The sequence below is a fragment of the Coregonus lavaretus genome (genome assembly GCF_964263955.1).
Source record: "Coregonus lavaretus genome assembly, chromosome: 16".
In the NCBI taxonomy this organism is placed as follows: Eukaryota; Metazoa; Chordata; class Actinopteri; order Salmoniformes; family Salmonidae; genus Coregonus; species Coregonus lavaretus.
Window position 1 is genome coordinate 40,674,346 of NC_140003.1, and position 22,668 is coordinate 40,697,013.

The 22,668-nt window shown below is 43.3% G+C and overlaps 1 protein-coding gene and 1 long non-coding RNA gene across 3 annotated transcripts; one reads left to right on the plus strand and one right to left on the minus strand.

Annotated features, from left to right (window-relative positions):
- The first annotated feature begins 1,796 nt into the window (after positions 1-1,796).
- LOC311144034 lies at positions 1,797-2,186 on the plus strand. The gene is made up of 2 exons (XR_014614464.1): positions 1,797-1,879; positions 1,964-2,186. It is a non-coding gene; the product is annotated as an uncharacterized lncRNA (long non-coding RNA).
- A 4,370-nt stretch (positions 2,187-6,556) lies between these two features.
- On the minus strand, positions 6,557-17,024 carry LOC311144028 (NXPE family member 3-like). Of its 2 annotated transcripts, XM_084179958.1 has the most exons (7): positions 16,750-17,024; positions 15,142-15,190; positions 14,581-14,760; positions 13,241-14,028; positions 13,005-13,075; positions 8,737-8,958; positions 6,557-8,618 (listed from the first exon to the last, which is right to left on the minus strand). In XM_084179958.1, the coding sequence occupies exons 3-7, from the start codon at positions 14,728-14,730 to the stop codon at positions 8,068-8,070; spliced, it is 1,782 nt and encodes a 593-aa protein (XP_084036084.1). In that variant the 5' UTR covers positions 14,731-14,760; positions 15,142-15,190; positions 16,750-17,024; the 3' UTR covers positions 6,557-8,067. The 2 variants fall into 2 exon arrangements, with proteins under 2 accessions (XP_084036084.1, XP_084036083.1); XM_084179957.1 differs by lacking the exon at positions 15,142-15,190 and having other exon boundaries at positions 16,750-17,023.
- Positions 17,025-22,668: the final 5,644 nt, after the last annotated feature.

Here is a 22,668-nt window from a genome sequence, read left to right on the forward strand (position 1 = left end):
TACGAGAGAAATTCTGTATTCCATCTATTTTTCAAGTCTGACATATGGTTAAATTGAAACAGGGTTCTCTTGGGGAACCCAAATCATCTAAACTTGATTTCTTACTGATAATAGTGAAAAAACTGTCAAGTGTAATTTCTAAGGTTTATAAATTGTGGTTAGATCATATGCCAGTAGACACAGATGTTACTAGATTGAAATGGGAAGATGTACAGGTTGAAATATGCAGAGAAGAATGGTCTTATATATATGTTTGAAAGCACACCAATGTTCCTACAACCTCATACACAATCTCAGATTAAAACCATTCACAGAGTTTACTATACACCAGAAAACTTCACAAAATGAATGCAAAAATATATTTCCTTTGTTGGTGCTGTAAGAGGCAAAAGGGTACTTATTATCACGTTTTGGACATGCAATCTTATTTCAATGTTTTGGGAATCAGTAATCAACACAATTTCAGAATGTTTACAGATGTCTATCCCTCTCATGCCTAGCTTGTGTCTGTTTGGGACTAGTAAAAATATATATTGATCTGTCTGTGCTAGCGGCAAAGAAATGCATAACATTATTCTGAAAATCAGATAGTCCCCCTACTTTAACACACTGGATATATGACATAGAGTACCAGTCAAAAGTTTGGACACACCTACTCATTCAAGGGTTTTTCTTTATGTTAAACAAATCAAAATATATTTATATTTGAGATTCTTCAAATAGCCACCCTTTGCCTTGATGGCAGCTTTGCACACCCTTGGCATTCTCTCAACCAGCTTCATGAGGTAGTCACCTGGAATGCATTTCAATTAACAGGTGTGCCTGGAATTTATTTCCTTCTTATTGTGTTTGAGCCAATCAGTTGTGTTGTGACAATGTAGGGGGGGGGGTATACAGAAGATAGCCCTATTTGGTAAAATACCAAGTCCATATTATGTCAAGAACAGCTCAAATAAGCAAAGAGAAATGACAGTCCATCATTACTTTAAGACAGGGGTGTCAAACTCATTCCATGGAGGGCCTAGTGTCTGCAGGTTTTTGGTTTTTCCTTTCAATTAAGCCCTAGACAACCAGGTGTGGGGAGTTCCTTACTAATTAGTGACCTTAATTCATCAATCAAGGACAAGGGAGGAGTGAAAACCCGCAGCCACTAGGCCCTCCGTGGAATGAGTTTGACACATGTGCTTTAAGACATAAAAGTCAGTCAATACGGAAAATGTCAAGAACTTTTTTCAAGTGCAGTCGCAAAAACCATTACATTTACATTTTCGTCATTTAGCAGACGCTCTTATCCAGAGCGACTTACAAATTGGTGCATTCACCTTATGATAGCCAGTGGGAGAACCACTTTACAATAAAACCTTTTATTTAATTTTTTGGGGGTGGGGTAAGGTGGGGTAGAAGGATTACTTTAGATATAACGTGATTTGACATCATTCTATCTGTGGCCAATGACCTTGAGCCTTCTTGGATGGATGTGAATTTTCGAGGTCCACTCTTAGACTTGGCAGTGACGTACTGTCCCCACGAGTGACAGAACACTGAGCTAATCATGGTGCAACTAGAGAACATTACCAACACCTATGCTCCGTATTTTCCGCTGGCTGCCCCACCACCACAGAAAGCACTGAGCTAGGCTGAAACACTGGTATGTGATACGTATTAATGCCAAAATAACATGCAAAACTGTTAGGCCTACTGCTGCTAGGTAGCTCTCTCTCTGCTCTCCCCCTCCCCTCTGTCTGTCCTTGATTGCAGGAGTGAAGTCTGGTGTGCGGGAGTCAGGGTTCCAGCTGCAGCTCATTCACCATAATCACCTCAGCCTTTAAGACCCGGTCAAACTTGCCACTCATCGTCAGATCATAGTCAAGACGACCATGTTAGTTTCGCTGTTGACTCAACCTGCTTGTTTTCGCCCTTTGTGTTTTTGGCCTGTTCTAGTCACTTTTCTCCTGTGCCACAGATTATTGGAACCTGACTCCTGCCTCTGCTTCACTCCTGCCACCACCATCCTGCTTTCCACTACCGGACCTCCCTTTTGGACTCACCACGGACACTAGGACGTTACGGTACCACTCCTGCTCTGAACCTGGATCTGTTACCCTCCCTGTAAACCTGGACTTGCTCTTCCCCTATTATTGGAAACCTGGACAAATTGAACTTTGTAAATAAACCTGTTAAACCTTCTCTGGCTCGGTGTAGTTATCTGCATTTGGGTTCAAATCCAGTTAAATCATGACAAAAACAGGTATTTGTTATTTTTTCCCTAAAAATGTGAGGTCAAAACAGGTGACTTTAGAGTCATTGAAAGGGTTGAAATTGATGTTTCACGAAGAAGTGTCCAAGTATGCTACTTTTTCTCAGATTGATTTAGGATTATTCAAATTAAATCGTATTTGTCACATGCGCCGAATACAACAGGCGTAGACCTTACCGTGAAATGCCTACTTACAAGCGCTTAACCAACAATGCAATTCAAGAAATAGAGTTCAAGAAATTCACAACTGCAACTTAAAAGTGTAGGCAAAGCTCTTCTGGTAAGACTCCAGCCGTTGAGTCCTGGTGTACTTCTCAACCAGTGACTCCAGATCCTTCTGTTGCTTGCAGTAGAGGGATCTTTGCCATAGCAGTGGAATATAAAGAACAGCTCTGCGTGACTTAATGAAAAGCAGCTGTAGTGTCGAGTCAATGTTGCTAATTATGCTGTAACAAAGGAGTCCGCTTAGACTGAGCCTTGATCATAAGTTTTATTCATATCACAAGATTTCAGCATAAGTTTACAGATGTCATGATCACCCGGAGAGCAGTGTTTTCCAAATTGCAATGGCCGCTCTGCTCTTCTTTGTTTAAACCCAGTACTTATAATTTTCCCAAAATATGGGTGGCTCCCTCTACTGTCCAATCCCCTGTCTACAACACACACTCCCTGTCCCATCTGGGGCGTCACCCTAAAACTCCCTTTGAAACTAAATAAACATCCTCTCAGGTTCCACTTAAAACATTAGCAAAGTCATAATCTTAATACACTACACAGCAAACACACACAACATTGTTTCACATTCTTTAATAAAAGACTCAAACACAAACAGGCAATAGGCTATAGAGCTGGCTTCACAGTTTCCCTGCCAAATAGGCTTTTAAGGAAACTCGACATATATTGACGAGGTTGAGTGTGAGAGTGGGGTCTGTGCGCTGCGCAGTAACTTCCCCAAAATGTTTTGCTCGACAGAAAGACATGTAAGCCACACACACACACAGAGGAGAGCAGGGAGTTAGGAGAACACTTGAGGTGGGGCCAAACAGCGTACAGTAGGTGTGACCTGCTTTAGGCTGTGGGAGTGGGCCAGTCTCTTTGACAGCAGTTAGATGGGCCGACACTGATTTTGAAGTCGCAGATCACGTGATCATGAGCAAGCACAGACTCAGGTCCGCTACACACACACACCTTTTCTGATTTGTATACTTTGAAAACATGAATTGAAAGTCTAGTATCCACTCTTCATCATACATTAACATTTATATTATTGCAAGAAGTGTTAGAACCTATTGACACACTCATTAGGTGATTACAGCAGTGGTGACCCGTCATCCAGGGCAGGTGAGAGCCCCACCTGTTTAGCTATATAAAAAAAAAACGTTGCAATGTAAAAAACATGTTATTGAGTTAATAAAGCCACATACAAACATGGTCTCTACCCCAATTATTATTATTTTTTATTTATTTTTAAATAACATGGTCTCTTTTTTGCTTTCTTGAGTAAGGCAGCTCCAAAATGCAGGTGTTTCAGCCTAGCTCAGTGCTTTCTGTGGTGGAAGGGCAGCCAGCGGAAAATACAGAGCGTAGGGGTTACTAATCTTCTCTAGTTGCGCCGTGATTGGCTCAGTGTTCTGTCAATCATGGGGACACTACGTCACTGCAAAATCTACAGGGAGAGCTACAAAGTTCAAGCCCCCTTAGGTGCTGCCATAGATTTACATTAGAAGTGCCCATCCAAGAAGGCTCAAGGTCATTTGCCACAGATAAAATTATGTCAAATCACGTTATATCTACCGTAGCTTTGATTGGACTGATCATGTCAACATCATACTTTCAAAATCTTAGCTAGCAAGCTAGACAAGCAGTCATCATCATGAATCACGTCGACAATCTACTGGCAAATATTTTTCAATCCTTGTCATATGAAGATAAATGATAGTTAAAACGTATCGGTGCTCATCGGCCATCAACATTACACAATAAGTTGGAAATTTCAAATTCAACAATGAGTGTTTTGGAAGGAATTAGTGGCTAACTGCAAGCGTTGCAAAGCAATCACTATTTTGCTTCCCCTGCCTGCTATTCGGTGGAGAGGGTGTGTGGTCCAAGTCTGGGTTTAAGGGTCTCTTTTCCAAGCTTAAAAGGATAAACATTCACACACAACACCATGGGCCAGAAAAGTTTGAATACATTGGCCATGCTGTCAATACAGCATGACTTCTGTCGCGTTCAAACCAAATGGAAACTCGGAACTGGGAAATCTCAGACTTCATTGAGTTCAAGACAACTGGGAACTCTGAAAAAAAAGAGCTCCGACTGGGAAAATACGTTTTGAACGGTCATCCAATTCGGAATTCCAAGTCGGGAACTCAGGCCTCTTTCTAAAGCCCCGACCTGAAGATCACCGACGTCATGATTCAACCTTGTTTTTTTTCGACTTCCCAGTTGTCTTGAAAGCACCATAAATTCAGAGAATGCCAGACTTTGATCACAAAGTTTCATGACAAAATTTGCCCACAAGGCTGTTCAAGTGAGCACAGCACAACAAGGTGAGTCCAAAAATGTATTGTATGCTGATACATAAATGATGTAATATGCCAGGGAGATATGTATACTGTATCTACGAAAGTAATACTAAGTGTATGTAGTGTAGTAAGCTGTTAGTAGCCCATGTGCCTCACCCTAATAATTTACCCCTCTTAATTTTTCGCATACTGTTCTGACTTGGTGGTGCACATGTAGCCTACAGCCTATTTTAGAGAAATGTCAACATCGAATATTGTAAGAGCTTTCATTGTCTGCTTATATGCCCCCTTTATTTATCCTATGGTTCTGACTTGGTGTACAGAGAGAACACTGTAAGAACGGCCCATGTTCTGAATTCTGGTCGCTGTACATTTCAAAAGTGCTGAACATATAGTTATATTGACTACGTCCGTTTTAGCTCGCTCATTCATGTCTTACTCGAAATTACGGATTGCCTCATCCGCTCATCGTTCCCTTATGCCATAGTTTGTACATCTCAATTGTCATCAGAAACCACATTTGTTTAAGAAAGTCAGCCATATCAGCTATGTTTTTAAAAAAGGCAGTAAATGAGGCTGAATTAACTGTTTTGTTGTCAGACAAGGCTCTGATGATAGCCAGGTGTAGCGGTGGTAAGGATTGAGTCCATGGTGCTGAAAAGAAAGCTCTGATATTGTGACAGCTTTATATAGGCCCCAACAGTTTGTGGGCACAGTTTGTCACAATTATAGTGCAATTAATGTATTATTTAGTGTTGTGTTGTGTAGTGGCTTTGCTGGCATGCATCTAAAATTATTTTTTTTTGCCCCAACAAGATTAACATGCTAAACTCGCCGCTAGATTACAGGATTCTGTTATGATCTTTGACCGTAAAAATGTGTTTTACCTTCAGCAAGGACATCTGCCGCTCGGTAAATGACGACACATATGACCAAATGTTATCAATGAGAGAGGACATCAATGAGCAATTCATTAGATTACAATTCAAAGTTACATCTCTCTCCCCTGTTTGCTTACACTATTACTCCAACATAGCATTTAGTTTATTAATCGGTCCTCACCATTTTCTGAGAGAATGGAGAGAGTTGGGAAAGCGTTCCTCTTTGCTTCGGACAACACTGAGAGGAGGGCATCAATAATGTTGATATTTAGCTAATTATTTTCCACAACAAAATGGTAGCACACATGCTATAGTCCTATACTTTATCCCATGATGAATGAATGACAGGTGCACGCTTCAATTCATCAGATGTACCTTTGGATTTTGTATTGTGTTGTCATGGATGATGCAATAATGATTGGGGTTAGGATTCGAACCAATGAATCAAACGGCTACGCAAGCAAGCACCACGCAGCTGCAGGTAACATGCGCAGGGTGCACGAGCAAGAGGTGCACACATGCTTTTAACTTGAACTTAAAACAGACAGTTTGGCTATCTTGTATGAAGTATCAAATATTTGATATCAAGGGCAGAAGTACAGTATGTGTCAAGTAGACAGATCAGTTGCCTATATTTCCGGACTATCGAACAATCCCGATGGATCACTTGCTAAAGCTATCTAAAGCTTAGCTGAGAATTTTCAACTCCAGGCAGAATTTGAGAATTCTTAGCTAGCTAAAGCTTTAGCTAACCTTAAGCTAGCTAACTAGCTGGATATCAGCACATTTGTTAATGTGGGGGGCGGGGGGAGGGGCAGGAATGCAAGAACTTGTTCAACGAAGACTGGTCATAAGTAAATCAGTGCTTCCATAGCTAATAAAACTGATAATATCACCCTTGTTAGTCAGAATTTGCAGAAGCTAACCCTAGCTAGCTAGTCAGACCTTAGATCTTCCTTCATAAATAAATCACCAATCACTTTATTGCAATTGTTCAATGGGAGATATATTTCAATTGTGGCAAGTTGACACTTATGGTAACTGGTAGAAAGTGAGGTAACACTTGGCAATAGCATAGCTTGGCAAAGGGTAACATGTTAAAGCGTTCCAGCTGTGGTGCACGGCCTAGGCAATAATACTGCTGTAATCGTTAGTTACAAAATGGCATCACTTTGAGACTGCCTAACAAGAGTTAAAAACAGTTACATGTTAAAAGTTCATTCCTATATTTAAATAATGTCACATTTTTGATATAAACTGTTGCAGAAGTACCTGAAAAATAACACTGGATAAAAAGAATAAAGCCATTCCTGGAGGAAGGCTGTCTGCTGGTTGATGACCTTGCCGTTTCCATCAGCATCTGATTCAGGCCTGTAAACCTCTTGATGGATGACAAAAGCCAGCAGACAAAGTCCTCAAGGGTTAAGTTTTTGAACATCCTTGGATATGGAACACATAGGAAAGCATACGATTTGGTACAGAGTTAACAAGTATTCATCTTTTAGGTTGTAGGTTAAATCTTGGCGACATGCCTTGGGCATTTCCTAGAGCCCCACTACTAAACCACACTGATTTATTTGACATGACAGAGCTGGATTCACATTGAGTTTTGTAACCATAAGCACATTGTTTGGTATAATTTTTTTCACATTTACTTTTGTCAAAATACCTTCGACACTGTGCTCCTGTTTCTGTATAACCAAACATATTTGATATTTAGAGTGAGAACAGCATTAATGCAAGTCTAAAGTACAGTATTTGGCAAACGTGTCATTTTCAATGCATTTTTTATACTGCGATTCCCACTCTCAATCTCCCCTACTGCACTGCAGTAGCCTACATTTACTTAGTGCACTCTATGGCAGCCGATATCCCATTCAGGTTTTGCAAAAGTGGGCTGAACAGAATTTGTTGAAATCTGTCGTTTTTTTAAAAACAATCTGTGGGTCACAATTCAATAACATGGCTGTTTCCCATAAAACAAACACTGAATGTCAGAAACTATTGCATAAAACTTCACACACATTTCTTCTAATAACCCTTTGAAACAACGTTTGAACTGGGGAAAACCTGTTGGCCATTCAACTTTAAATACAGCAGGTTGGGTCAAAATCAGTAATGTGCTCATAGTTGATTGATTCAATCAGCCCCGTTGTTTATCTTCCCATCTCTCCTGGTTTATTTGTGAGTGTGTGATGTTGATATAAACACTAGGTCACTTCACAACAGCCAATCCCATACACAGGAAGCAGGTACACAGCAGATAGGGCTTAGGCTACATCAGGCCATGCTCGCAGTAAATAGGTGAGCTTTGTGATCACACTATAAGTAACCCTCGTAAACATAACCACACTCCTATCTCACGCTCATTTTTCATCTTCCATCCCGCTCTTTCCTTCCTCGGCTAGCTCTTCTCTGGGCATACATAAGAGAGGATATTGTCTATCATGTTCTTGACAATGACTGGAGGCGGGTGAAGGGCATGGGGGAGGTGGTGAGCAAGGGTCATCTCCCAGGCATCCACCAGAAAGACATCCAGACCCCTGAACATGGCCCTGAGCACCCCGTCCAGCTGCACTGAGAACCAGTCACTATTGTACAGGCTCACCTCCGGGTCCAAGGCCTGGAGGTTGGCTGAACGCACCACTATCAGGGTCCCTGGAGCCCGGTCCAGAAGCCGCACCACCGCCCGTCGAATGTGGCGTAGTCTGCGTATGTAGACCTCTACAGGGTAGGTGCTGAAATGGGCCCAAACGCTGAGGACCACCACGGTATCTGGGCCCCCCGCCAGGCCGTCCAGCTCGTTAGCTACATAGCGCATCTCACTGGCGATGACAGTAGAGAAACGGATTGGAGGACCGTGACAGCGGTACCTCAGCAGGATGTTGTGGGTGCTGTCCACCGCCATGAAGGGCCCCACATTCCTAGGACTGTGAAGGTTGAACTCCTTCAGCTCTGTGATAAAGAGGGAAGGAGTTGAATGGGGAGTTGGACAAACAGAAGAGAGAGTTAAAAAGCACCCGAGACAGTGCACAGTGAGAGATGTCATTGAGCTTTAGCAGACAGCACTCACCTGGTACAAAGGCATTGAGGTACTCGAACCACTGTCTGGCAGTGGAGTCTCCGTACATGTACACCACCTTGCCCTTCAGACACTGAGTAATGGCAGAGGAGTCGTTAAACTGATGCATTGCGACACCACCCAGCGCCCGCCATGACCCTTGGAAGTAGTACCCAGAGGGAGTAACCCTGATAGGCTCCGCTCTCACACTGCTGCGCTCCATCTCTGGTTTGTCTGAAAGAGGTGCCAGCATGATCACCTTACAAGTACAGTGCCTTCAGAAAGTATTCATACCCCACATTTTGTTGTGTTACAGCCTGAATTCTAAATGGATGTAAATGGGGGGAGTTCTCACCCATTTACACACAATACCCAATAACGACAAAGTGAAAACATGTTTTTAGAAGTGTTTGCAAATTTATTGAAAATTAAATACAGAAATATATCATTTACATAAGTATTCACACCCCTTTGTCAATAAATGTTAGAATCACCTTTGGCAGCGATTATAGCTGTGAGTCTTTCTGGGCAAGTCTCTTTATTTTTTTTATTTTTTTTCACCTTTATTTAACCAGGTAAGCCAGTTGAGAACAAGTTCTCATTTACAACTGCGACCTGGCCAAGATAAAGAAAAGCAGTTCGATAAAAACAACAACACAGAGTTACATATGGGATAAACAAAACAAAGTCAAAAATACAACAGAAAAAAATATATATACAGTGTGTGCAAATGTAGCAAGTTATGGAGGTAAGGCAATAAATAGGCTATAGTGCAAAATAATTACAATTAGTATTAACACTGGAATGATAGATGTGCAAGAGATGATGTGCAAATAGAGATACTGGGGTACAAATGAGCAAAATAAATAACAATATAGGGATGAGGTAGTTGGGCGGGCTAATTTCAGATGGGCTGTGTACAGGTGCAGTGATCGGTAAGGTGCTCTGACAACTGATGCTTAAAGTTAGTGAGGGAGATAAGTGTCTCCAGCTTCAGAGATTTTTGCAATTTGTTCCAGTCATTGGCAGCAGAGAACTGGAAGGAATGGCGGCCAAAGGAGGTGTTGGCTTTGGGGATGACCAGTGAGATATACCTGCTGGAGCGCATACTACAGGTGGGTGTTGCTATGGTGACCAATGAGCTAAGATAAGGCGGGGATTTGCCTAGCAGTGATTTATAGATGGCCTGGAGCCAGTGGGTTTGACGACGAACATGTAGTGAGGACCAGCCAACAAGAGCGTACAGGTCACAGTGGTGGGTAGTGTATGGGGCTTTAGAGACAAAACGGATGGCACTGTGATAGACTACATCCAATTTGCTGAGTAGAGTGTTGGAGGCTATTTTGTAAATGACATCGCCGAAGTCAAGGATCGGTAGGATAGTCAGTTTTACGAGGGCATGTTTGGCAGCATGAGTGAAGGAGGCTTTGTTGCGAAATAGGAAACCGATTCTAGATTTAACTTTGGATTGGAGATTCTTAATGTGAGTCTGGAAGGAGAGTTTACAGTCTAACCAGACACCTAGGTATTTGTAGTTGTCCACATACTCTAGGTCAGACCCGTCGAGAGTAGTGATTCTAGTCGGGTGGGCGGGTGCAAGCAGCGTTCGGTTGAAGAGCATGCATTTAGTTTTACTAGTGTTTAAGAGCATTTGGAGGCTACTGAAGGAGTGTTGTATGGTGTTGAAGCTCGTTTGGAGGTTTGTTAACACAGTGTCCAATGAAGGGCCAGATGTATACAAAATGGTGTCGTCTGCGTAGAGGTGGATCTGAGAGTCACCAGCAGCAAGAGCGACATCATTGATATACACAGAGAAAAGAGTCGGCCCAAGAATTGAACCCCCATAGAGACTGCCATAGGTCCAGACAACAGGCCCTCCGATTTGACACACTGAACTCTATCTGAGAAGTAGTTGGTGAACCAGGCGAGGCAGTCATTTGAGAAACCAAGGCTATTTAGTCTGCCAATAAGAATGCGGTGGTTGACAGTCGAAAGCCTTGGCCAGGTCAATGAAAACGGCTGCACAGTACTGTCTATTATCGATCGCGGTTATAATATCGTTTAGGACCTTGAGCGTGGCTGAAGTGCACCCATGACCAGCTCGGAAACCGGATTGCATAGCAGAGAAGGTACGGTGGGATTCGAAATGGTCGGTGATCTGTTTGTTAACTTGGCTTTCAAAAACGTTTGAAAGGCAGGGCAGGATGGATATGGGTCTATAACAGTTTGGATCTAGAGTGTCACCCCCTTTGAAGAGGGGGATGACCGCGGCAGCTTTCCAATCTCTGGGGATCTCAGACGTTATGAAAGAGAGTTTGAACAGGCTAGTAATAGGGGTTGCTCTCTAAGAGCTTTGCATAAGAGCTTTGCACACCTGGATTGTACAATATTTGCAGATTATTCTTTAAAACATTTGATTGGTTGTTGATCATTGCTAGACAACCATTTACAGGTCTTGCCATAGATTTCCAAGTAGATTTAAGTCAAAACTATAACTCGCCCACTTGTGAACATTCACTGTCTTCTTGGTAAGCAACTCCAGGGTAGATTTGGCCTTGTTTTAGGTTATTGTCCTACTGAAAGGTGAATTCCTCTCCCAGTGTCTGGTGGAAAGAAGGCTGAACCAGCTTTAGGAAGGCTGAACCAGCTCTAGGATTTTGCCTGTGCTTAGCTCCATTCAGTTTCTTTTTTATCCTTTAACTCTCCAAGCATACCCATAACATGTAGCAGCCACCACTATGCTTGAAAATATGAAGAGGGGTACTCAGTAATTTGTTGTAGTGGATTTGCCTCAAACATAACACTTTGTATTCAGGACAAAAAGTGTATTGCTTTGCCATGTTTTTTGCAGTATTACTTTAGTGCCTTGTTTCAAACTGGATGCATGTTTTGGAATATTTTTTATTCTGTACATGCTTCCTTCTTTTCACTCCGTTATCCTCAGTTCTCTCCTATCACAGCCATTTAACTCTATAACTGTTTTGAAGTCACCATTGGCCTCATTGTGAAATCCTCAAGTGGTTTCCTTCCTCTCAGGGCAACTGAGTTAGGAAGGACACCTTTCTTTGTAGTGACTGGGTGTATTGATACACCATCTCTAAAGTGTAATTAATAACTTCACCATGCTCAAAGGGATTTTCAATGTCTGCTTTTTTTTTTTACCCATCTACCAATAGATACTCCTCTTTGCGAGGAATTGGAAAACCTTCCTGGTCTTTGTGGTTGAATCTGTGTTTGAAATACACTGCTCGACTGAGAAGACGTTAAAGATAATTGTATGTGTGGGGTACAAAGATGAGATAGTCATTCAAAAAATCATGTTAAACACTATTATTGCACACAGAGTGAGTCCATGTAACGTATTATGCGAGTTGTTAAGCCAATTTTTACTCCAGAACTTATTTAGGCTTTCCATAACAAAGGGGTTGAATACTTATTGACTCAAGACATTTCAGCTTTTGATTTATTTATTTTTTGTAGACATTTCAAAAAATTCCACTTCGACATTATTGTATGTAGGCCAGTGACAAATAATCTCATTTTAATCCATTTTAAATTTAGGCTGTAACACAACAATATGTGGAAAAAGTCAAGGGGTGTGAATACTTTCTGAAGGGACTGTAAGTTGATTTTTTTTTTAAACACACAAATACTGCATACACACAAATCCAGTACAAAACGTTGATTATAAACTGGGTGGTTCGAGCACTGAATGCTGATTGGCTGACAGCTGTGGTATATCAGACCGTATACCACAGGTATGACAAATCATGTATTTTTACTGCTCTAATTACGTTGGTAACCAGTTTATAATAGCAATAAGGCACCTCGGGGGTTTGTGGTATATGGCCAATATACCATGGCTAAGTGCTGTATCCAGGCACTCCGTGTTGCATCATCAATTTGTAAGTCTCTCTGGATAAGAGCTTCTGCTAAATGACGTAAATGTAAAGCTGAAGAACAGTCCTTAGCCATGGTATATTGACCATATACCACACCCCCTCTGGCCTTATTGCTTAAGCATACCATGTGATAGCATGCAGATCAAAAACAACAGTGTCCCAGAACTTAGCCCTGGGGTACAACTTGTCTGTCAATAGTCAGCTTGGATAGTCACACAAGGGGTTCCCAGGGCTCTGTTCTGGTGCAGCTCTTTTATATGCACCCACTTGGTATGCTGGTTTTTCATTACACTTTCCAACAAATCCTAAACCTCCCACCCTACAAACAAGCACACGGATGCACACTAGCATGTGTGTAGCATCCCCTTGCTGTCTTACCTTTCTTCTCAGGCTCCACAATGACACTGTCAGACCCTGAAGCATGAATACGGACTTTGATGTTTACACCGCTGAGAAAAATCAAAGAGACTTATTTTGTGTAAAAATGTTGCAGCTAAAAAATATCATACACCTGAAACAAACCTTGTAATTGTACATGTTACTAGCAAAGGCACAACTACTACATAGGCCTAACATACAGTCTTCACACATACTCTTATCTATCACTCACTAACCTCTGGAAGAGCAGCGACTCTTTGTTGGTGAGCAGGTGTTTTTGGTAGCCTCCTTTGGCGTGGTTGATCCGCGTGTCACAGCTCAGCAGCTTGGGCTTGTAGCAGTACCAGGGTTCACCTGTGTGGGGGTCTGTGTAATTGCACAGCGGCTGCTGGGTGGTTGGCAGGCACAGGTTACACATGGTGGTCTCAGACAGGAATCCAGAGCGGAACAGACTCTTGAAGAAGACGCGGTCGGGACGTTCCTCTCGTAACCGACGCAGCACAGCAACTGCCTCACTAGAATGGACCAGTGTCACCTCTACCCGTACAGACCCCTCCCATAGTAACGGGAACACAGCTGAGTAGAGCCCATTCCGGTGGTCCAGCACCTGTCCTGCAACACCCGCCCCCAACTCTGGGGAATGCAGCCGGGCCAGCAGGAAGTCCCCACCGTGACGCTTGGGACGCCCCTGGAAGTCATGCATATGGACTAGCGCCTCAAGCTGATCCCCCACACGCCACTCTCTCCCACCTTCTCCTGGCAGGATTGCAAACAGGCTGTGTGCAGGGTCGCTGGTCTGCCGCAGGGGTCTAGGCGTCGGCCGAGGCTGAGGCTGAGGCTCTGGCCAGGCGATGGACTCCAGGAGGTAACGCTCCTCCAGAGCCTCCTCGGCTGAGGGCTCCAGGCCCAGGTGGCCACAGTAGCTCCGGTTGTGATCCAGTGGAGGAGGTTCCTCTGGGTTGAAGGCTGAATGGATGCTGCTCTGGAACTGGTAGAGTGTCGACACTGTTTGGCAGTTTAGCTTCTGCTGAAGAGAAGAGGAAAGGTCACCAAGAGGGAGGGTAGTAATGGAGGATGGTGATTAAAGAAATGTGGGAGAAAGGAAGAAACATCAAAGCACATCTCACTGCTGAGGTGGTTGTTCATTGTTCAGCTTATAGGCCTATTGCTGTTCCATTTTGTTGACATTGTCCTCAATATGATTGCTAATGATGAACAACAAAGTCATCACAAAGGCGAAAAAGGAGGTAAGAAGCAATAGAGGAGGTAGTGAAAAGGAAGGGACACGCTGAGCTTGACTGGATGTTTTCATACAAGGAAAACAACCTTTTTTTTTCTCTCTCTCTGCTCCACATTAGAGCTAGAGTTGCTCTATGACCAGCTGAAAAAACCAACTGAAACCCCTCAGCACTTAAAAAATAGAAAGAGTTGTGGTGATCTTTCAGAATGCTTTGTCCGAACCCCTCTACCTCCAATCTGAACCCTCCCTCCCAACCAAGTGAACGTAAATCCCCCCCCCCCAACCCTTACTAGACCAACTCCAACAAACATACCTTTTCCCCCTTCCCCTCCTCACCTCAAGAGTGTGAATGTTGCGCAACAGGAAGATGATTCCTGACAGGGCCAGCACAAGGAAGATGGAGGTGTATTTGGACAGGTTCTTCCAAACGGTACCCCCTTTCTGCCTCCCATGCTCAGGCCCAGTCTCACGCTCTGATGTCACCATGGCAACGGTGTCACACCCCTACCAGTCCCCCTGATATTAGCACAAAGAAACAGAAGTACAGAAGTCATAAAGGAGTCAGAAGCCAACCGTGGGAAAGTGTTTGCATTTACATATAGAGCATGGAGCCCTAGGTTAACCTCTACGGGTTCGGTGTCCCTTATACGGGACGGTTGTTGCTCAATATGCGATATGTGACTAGAATGGTGTTGTAAACAACAGCCAACTTTCTGGGACATAGACATGTCTTATATGGGCAGAAAGATTAACAAGAATGTAAGCTAACTGCAGTGTCCAATTTACAGTAGGTATTACAGCTAGAAAATACCATGCGGATAGTGCACAACAACAAAACACTTTTATCACAGCAACTGGTTTGGTACATTCACCTCTGAAGGTAAATAATGTACTTACATTCAGTAATCTTGCTCCGATTTGTCATCCTGAGGGTCCCAGAGATAAACTGTAGTGTAGTTTTGTTTGAAAAATCAATTTTTATATTCAAATGTAGGAACTGGGTTCTACAGTTTGACCTCTGACTCCACACCCACCCCGCCCGGCCATCTAGATGTGTGAAGGTTAGTGTATTTTCTGTAGGGAAGCTAATGATCCATCATTTATGACATTCCTGGGAGTGTGCAAACTTAAATGTTGTATTACCATAGCATTTTTGTATGTTCTCTATAGTTATGTACTTGAAAACCAATTCGGCACATTTGGGAAAACTCCTGGCAGACTTGATACAAAATATTGTGTAGTGATGTAATTCTTTACTGGATCAGTCTGAAACTTTGCACACACACTGCTGCCATCTGGTGGACAACATCTAAATTACATCTAGAATCCTACATCACTGTCTGGCCTTTCACTTGCATTTCAAAGACAATGCAACAACAAAATAATAGAAAACGCATGTTTGTTTGTTTGTATTATCTTTTACCAGATCTAATGTGTTATATTCTCTTACGTTAATTTCACATTTCCACAAACTTCAAAGTGTTTCCTTTCAAATGATATCAAGAATATGCATATCCTTGCTTCAGGTCCTGAGCTACAGGCAGTTAGATTTGGGTATGTCATTTTAGGCGACAATTGAAAAAAAGGGTCCGATCCTACAATTCAGATTTCCTGTTTTGTGAAGCACTCACATTGACATCCCTTGTCATTATAATCAATCTACAGAAAGGGAAAGCACTTACAGAGTCATACATCATTCAAATGTTAGCTCAGGGTGGAGAATCCAGGTTCATTTGAGGTAATATCTTGGTATTCCAACATTCAGTGCACTACTCAAACCTATTAGCCAGCAGTATAGCTCACAAAGTACTTTACAGTTACCACTGCTGCAGCAATGTCCCGCCAGTAAGTTAATACTTTGTTCAGGCAAAAATATCTCTATCACGAGTGTGCTGCTATGTTGTAACATTTGTAATCCACTTGTTCTGGTCACATGACTGAAAGTGCATGAGGTGCCTGCAGTTTTTTTGTTCCTGTTGCATACTATGGAACAGCCAGCCATAGGACCGCTAACTATGTCTATTCTGGGCAGACTACGCAATGATTTGCCCTTAGAATTATACGCATTTACCTAGCTAGTCCATGCTACCTGCAGTAGGCTACATACTCTAGCATTGGCTACTAACCTACCACCACCACCAGAGATGCGTTTTCCCAAACACATTTTATCAGTAACAAAAAATGGACGGTGATGTCAACAGATGGAGGTGGGAACGGGCTGCCCAATTTATATGCAGCGTTTGCTCAGCTGCACGTCATTGCTGTATAGATAGCTTGCTAGCTCCAGAGGAATGAATATAATTCGTTGGAAAATGTAGTTAACCACCTAGCTAACAATTGTAGTATCCTTAGCAGCTAACGTTAGCTAAATTAGTGTAGCCAATACGATTTCCGTGTTGGCTCTTCTAGCTAGCCAGCTAGCAAGCTTGCTTATGCTAGCTTGCTACTTTTACATGCACATATCTGACGTACTGTATAAGATAGCGAAATATGACAAATGCTTACTTAGTTGAACTGAAAGTTGCGTTCCTAGAGATGATCTCACTGTCGCGCGGTGTGCCTTTGTGCGGCTCTGCCAACAATATCATTTGCTGTGATTGTGCCAATCATATTCATGTTCACGACTGCGCGTATCAGCTCATTGTGTCGTTCTACGAATCTCTCAGATTTCAGAACGAGATTCATCAGTTTGCGCTGTTTATACTTTGATCAAAGCCTACCAGTGAAATGCAGTTACCCCAAGCAGTGCTGCAGATATGATATAACGTCACCTTAAGACTACGTCAGTATAAAGCCATCCCCTTTTGGCTTAAAGCAAAGATACTGGAAATCATATGGAGAACGTTTTTCTATACCTTAGTGGTGGAGACCACATTTTATTTGTTATGTGAATTTATTTGACCCAGCATACAGCTATTTTGGTTGTTAGAATATACACATATGTCGTTTCTTTTATCCATGTAAACTGAACTGAAGGTTGGCTGGCCTGCAATATGTTATTCAATTATGTATAACATTACTGACTGCTGTTCTGCGTTATACTGTCACCGTGGGGCATCGGTGAAAATGCATAATGAATGCTTTCACAGACGGACCCAGAAAGCGAATGGTCCCGTTATGATATTTATTTTATTCTCACACAGAAAAGGAAACGAGGCACATTGGGGGAGGGTTTAGATTGAGTTGGGGCAATGGACGTTTAGGGTTTGGTGTTTAAGGGGTTTGGAATTGGCCTGAGGAGGGTTGTGGTCTGTGAAAGGGAGATAACATCAATCAATCAATCAATCAATTTTATTTTATATAGCCCTTCTTACATCAGCTAATATCTCGAAGTGCTGTACAGAAACCCAGCCTAAAACCCCAAACAGCTAGTAATGCAGGTGTAGAAGCACGGTGGCTAGGAAAAACTCCCTAGAAAGGCCAAAACCTAGGAAGAAACCTAGAGAGGAACCAGGCTATGAGGGGTGGCCAGTCCTCTTCTGGCTGTGCCGGGTGGAGATTATAACAGAACCATGCCAAGATGTTCAAAAATGTTCATAAGTGACAAGCATGGTCAAATAATAATCAGGAATAAATCTCAGTTGGCTTTTCATAGCCGATCATTAAGAGTTGAAAACAGCAGGTCTGGGACAGGTAGGGGTTCCATAACCGCAGGCAGAACAGTTGAAACTGGAATAGCAGCAAGGCCAGGCGGACTGGGGACAGCAAGGAGTCACCACGGCCGGTAGTCCCGACGTATGGTCCTAGGGCTCAGGTCTCTCAGTTGGCTTTTCATAGCCGATCATTAAGAGTTGAAAACAGCAGGTCTGGGACAGGTAGGGGTTTCGTAACCGCAGGCAGAACAGTTGAAACTGGAATAGCAGCAAGGCCAGGCGGACTGGGGACAGCAAGGTGTCATCATGCCCGGTAGTCCTGACATATGGTCCTAGGGCTCAGGTTCTCAGAGAGAAAGAGAGAACGAGAGAATTAGAGAGAGCATACTTAAATTCACACAGGACACTGGATAAGACAGGAGAAGTACTCCAGGTATAACCAACTAACCCCAGCCCCCCGACACATAAACTACTGCAGCATAAATACTGGAGGCTGAGACAGGAGCGGTCCGGAGACACTGTGGCCCCATCCGAAGAAACCCCCGGACAGGGCCAAACAGGAAGGATATAACCCCACCCACTCTGCCAAAGCACAGCCCCCGCACCACTAGAGGGATATCCTCAACCACCAACTTACAATCCTGAGACAAGGCCGAGTATAGCCCACAGAGGTCTCCACCACAGCACAAACCAAGGGGGGGCGCCAACCCAGACAGGAAGATCACGTCAGTAACTCAACCCACTCAAGTGACGCACCCCTCCTAGGGACGGCATGAAAGAGCACCAGCAAGCCAGTGACTCAGCCCCTGTAACAGGGTTAGAGGCAGAGAACCCCAGTGGAGAGAGGGGAACCGGCCTGGCAGAGACAGCAAGGGCTGTTCGTTGCTCCAGAGCCTTTCCGTTCACCTTCACACTCCTGGGCCAGACTACACTCAATCATATGACCTACTGAAGAGATAAGTCTTCAGTAAAGACTTAAAGGTTGAGACCGAGTCTGCGTCTCTCACATGGGTAGGCAGACTGTTCCATAAAAATGGAGATCTATAGGAGAAAGCCCTGCCTCCCGCTGTTTGCTTAGAAATTCTAGGGACAATTAGGAGGCCTGCGTCTTGTGACCGTAGCGTACGTATTGGTATGTACGGCAGGACCAACTCGGAAAGATAGGTAGGAGCAAGCCCATGTAACGCTTTATAGGTTAACAGTAAAACCTTGAAATCAGCCCTTGCCTTAACAGGAAGCCAGTGTAGGGAAGCTAGCACTGGAGTAATATGATCAAATTTCTTGGTTCTAGTCAGGATTCTAGCAGCCGTATTTAGCACTAACTGAAGTTTATTTAGTGCTTTATCCGGGTAGCCGGAAAGTAGAGCATTGCAGTAGTCTAACCTAGAAGTAACAAATGCATGGATTAATTTTTCTGCATCATTTTTGGACAGAAAATTTCTGATTTTTGCAATGTTACGTAGATGGAAAAAAGCTGTCCTTGAAACAGTCTTGATATGTTCGTCAAAAGAGAGATCAGGGTCAAGAGTAACGCCGAGGTCCTTCACAGTTTTATTTGAGACGACTTTACAACCATCAAGATGAATTGTCAGATTTAACAGAAGATCTCTTTGTTTCTTGGGACCTAGAACAAGCATCTCTGTTTTGTCCGAGTTTAAAAGTAGAAAGTTTTCAGCCATCCACTTCCTTATGTCTGAAACACAGGCTTCTAGCGAGGGCAATTTTGGGGCTTCACCATGTTTCATTGAAATGTACAGCTGTGTGTCATCCGCATAGCAGTGAAAGTTAACATTATGTTTTCGAATAACATCCCCAAGAGGTAAAATATATAGTGAAAACAATAGTGGTCCTAAAACGGAACCTTGAGGAACACCGAAATGTACATTTGATTTGTCAGAGGACAGACCATTCACAGAGACAAACTGATATCTTTCCGACAGGTAAGATCTAAACCAGGCCAGAACTTGTCCGTGTAGACCAATTTGGGTTTCCAGTCTCTCCAAAAGAATGTGGTGATCGATGGTGTCAAAGGCAGCACTAAGGTCTAGTAGCACGAGGACAGATGCAGAGCCTCGGTCTGATGCCATTAAAAGGTCATTTACCACCTTCACAAGTGCAGTCTCAGTGCTATGATGGGGTCTAAAACCAGACTGAAGCATTTCGTATACATTGTTTGTCTTCAGAAAGGCAGTGAGTTGCTGCGCAACAGCTTTTTCTAAAATTTTTGAGAGGAATGGAAGATTCGATATAGGCCGATAGTTTTTTATATTTTCCGGGTCAAGGTTTGGCTTTTTCAAGAGAGGCTTTATCACTGCCACTTTTAGTGAGTTTGGTACACATCCGGTGGATAGAGAGCTGTTTATTATGTTCAACATAGGAGGGCCAAGCACAGGAAGCAGCTCCTTCAGCAGTTTAGTAGGAATAGGATCCAGTATGCAGCTTGAAGGTTTAGAGGCCATGATTATTTTCATCATTGTGTCAAGAGATATAGTACTAAAACACTTAAGTGTCTCTCCCGATCCCAGGCCCTCGCAGAGCTGTGCAGATCCAGGACAGCTAAGCCCTGGAGGAATACGCAGATTCAAAGAGGAGTCCGTAATTTGCTTTCTAATGGTCATGATCTTTTCCTCAAAGAAGTTCATGAATTTATTACTGCTGAAGTGAAAGCCATCCTCTCTTGGGGAATGCTGCTTTTTAGTTAGCTTTGCAACAGTATCAAAAAGAAATTTTGGATTGTTCTTATTTTCCTCGATTAAGTTGGAAAAGTAGGATGATCGAGCAGCAGTGAGGGCTCTTCGGTACTGCACGGTACTGTCTTTCCAAGCTAATCGGAAGACTTCCAGTTTGGTGTGGCGCCATTTCCGTTCCAATTTCCTGGAAGCTTGCTTCAAAGCTCGGGTATTTTCTGTATACCAGGGAGCTAGTTTCTTATGACAAATGTTTTTCGTTTTTAGGGGTGCAACTGCATCTAGGGTATTGCGCAAGGTTAAATTGAGTTCCTCAGTTAAGTGGTTAACTGATTTTTGTCCTCTGACGTCCTTGGGTAGGCAGAAGGAGTCTGGAAGGGCATCAAGGAATTTTTGTGTTGTCTGAGAATTTATAGCACGACTTTTGATGCTCCTTGGTTGGGGTCTGAGCAGATTATTTGTTGCGATTGCAAACGTAATAAAATGGTGGTCCGATAGTCCAGGATTTTGTGGAAAAACATTAAGATCTACAACATTTATTCCATGGGACAAAACTAGGTCCAGAGTATGACTGTGGCAGTGAGTAGGTCCAGAGACATGTTGGACAAAACCCACTGAGTTGATGATGGCTCCGAAAGACTTTTGGAGTGGGTCTGTGGACTTCTCCATGTGAATATTAAAATCACCAAAAATTAGAATATGATCTGCTATGACTACAAGGTCTGATAGGAATTCAGGAAACTCAGAGAGGAACGCTGTATATGGCCCAGGAGGCCTGTAAACAGTAGCTATAAAAAGTGATTGAGTAGGCTGCATAGATTTCATGACTAGAAGCTCAAAAGATGAAAACGCCATTTTTTTTTTTGTAAATTGAAATTTGCTATCGTAAATGTTAGCAACACCTCCGCCTTTGCGGGATGCACGGGGAATATGGTCACTAGTGTAACCAGGAGGTGAGGCCTCATTTAACACAGCAAATTCATCAGGCTTAAGCCATGTTTCAGTCAGGCCAATCACATCAAGATTATGATCAGTGATTAGTTCATTGACTATGACTGCCTTTGAAGTGAGGGATCTAACATTAAGTAACCCTATTTTGAGATGTGAGGTATCACGATCTCTTTCAATAATGGCAGGAATGGAGGAGGTCTTTATCCTAATAAGATTGCTAGGGTGAACACCGCCATGTTTAGTTTTGCCCAACCTAGGTCGAGGCACAGACACAGTCTCAATGGGTATGGCTGAGCTGACTACACTGACTGTGCTATTGGCAGACTCCACTAAGCTGGCAGGTTGGCTAACAGCCTGCTGCCTGGCCTGCACCCTATTTCACTGTGGGGCTAGAGGAGTTAGAGCCCTATCTATGTTGGTAGATAAGAGGAGAGCACCCCTCCAGCTAGGATGGAGTCCGTCACTCCTCAGCAGGTCAGGCTTGATCCTGTTTGTGGGTGAGTCCCAGAAAGAGGGCCAATTATCCACAAATTCTATCTTTTGGGAGGGGCAGAAAACAGTTTTCAACCAGCGATTGAGTGCTGAGACTCTGCTGTAGAGCTCGTCACTTCCCCTAACTGGGAGGGGGCCAGAGACAATTACTCGATGCCGACACATCTTTCTAGCTGATTTACACGCTGAAGCTATGTTGCACTTGGTGACCTCTGACTGTTTCATCCTAACATCGTTGGTGCCGACGTGGATAACAATATCTCTATACTCTCTACACTCGCCAGTTTTAGCTTTAGCCAGCACCATCTTTAGATTAGCCTTAACGTCGGTAGCCCTGCCCCCTGGTAAACAGTGTATGATCGCTGGGTGATTCGTTTTAAGTCTAATACTGTGGGTAATGGAGTCGCCAATGACTAGGGTTTTCAATTTGTCAGAGCTAATGGTGGGAGCCTTCGGCGTCTCAGACCCCGTAACGGGAGGAGTAGAGACAAGAGAAGACTCAGACTCAGACTCCGACTCGCTACATAATGGGGAAAACCGGTTGAAAGTTTCTGTCGGCTGAATGAGCGACACCGGTTGAGCATTCCAACAGTATTTCCCTCCAGAAGCCATGAGAAAGTTGTCCGGCTGCGGGGACTGTGCGGGGGGATTTATACTAACGTTACTATCTGTACTTACTGGTGGCACAGACGCTGTTTCTT

Coding starts and splice junctions, on each gene's coding strand:
- LOC311144028 (XM_084179958.1), bottom strand. CDS start 14,730: ATGGTGACATCAGAGCGTGAGACTGGGCCTGAGCATGGGAGGCAGAAA. Junction 13,076..13,240: donor GAGTCGCTGCTCTTCCAGAG/GTTAGTGAGTGA, acceptor GATTTTTCTCAG/CGGTGTAAACATCAAAGTCC. Junction 8,959..13,004: donor TGTGGAGCCTGAGAAGAAAG/GTAAGACAGCAA, acceptor CACCTCTTTCAG/ACAAACCAGAGATGGAGCGC.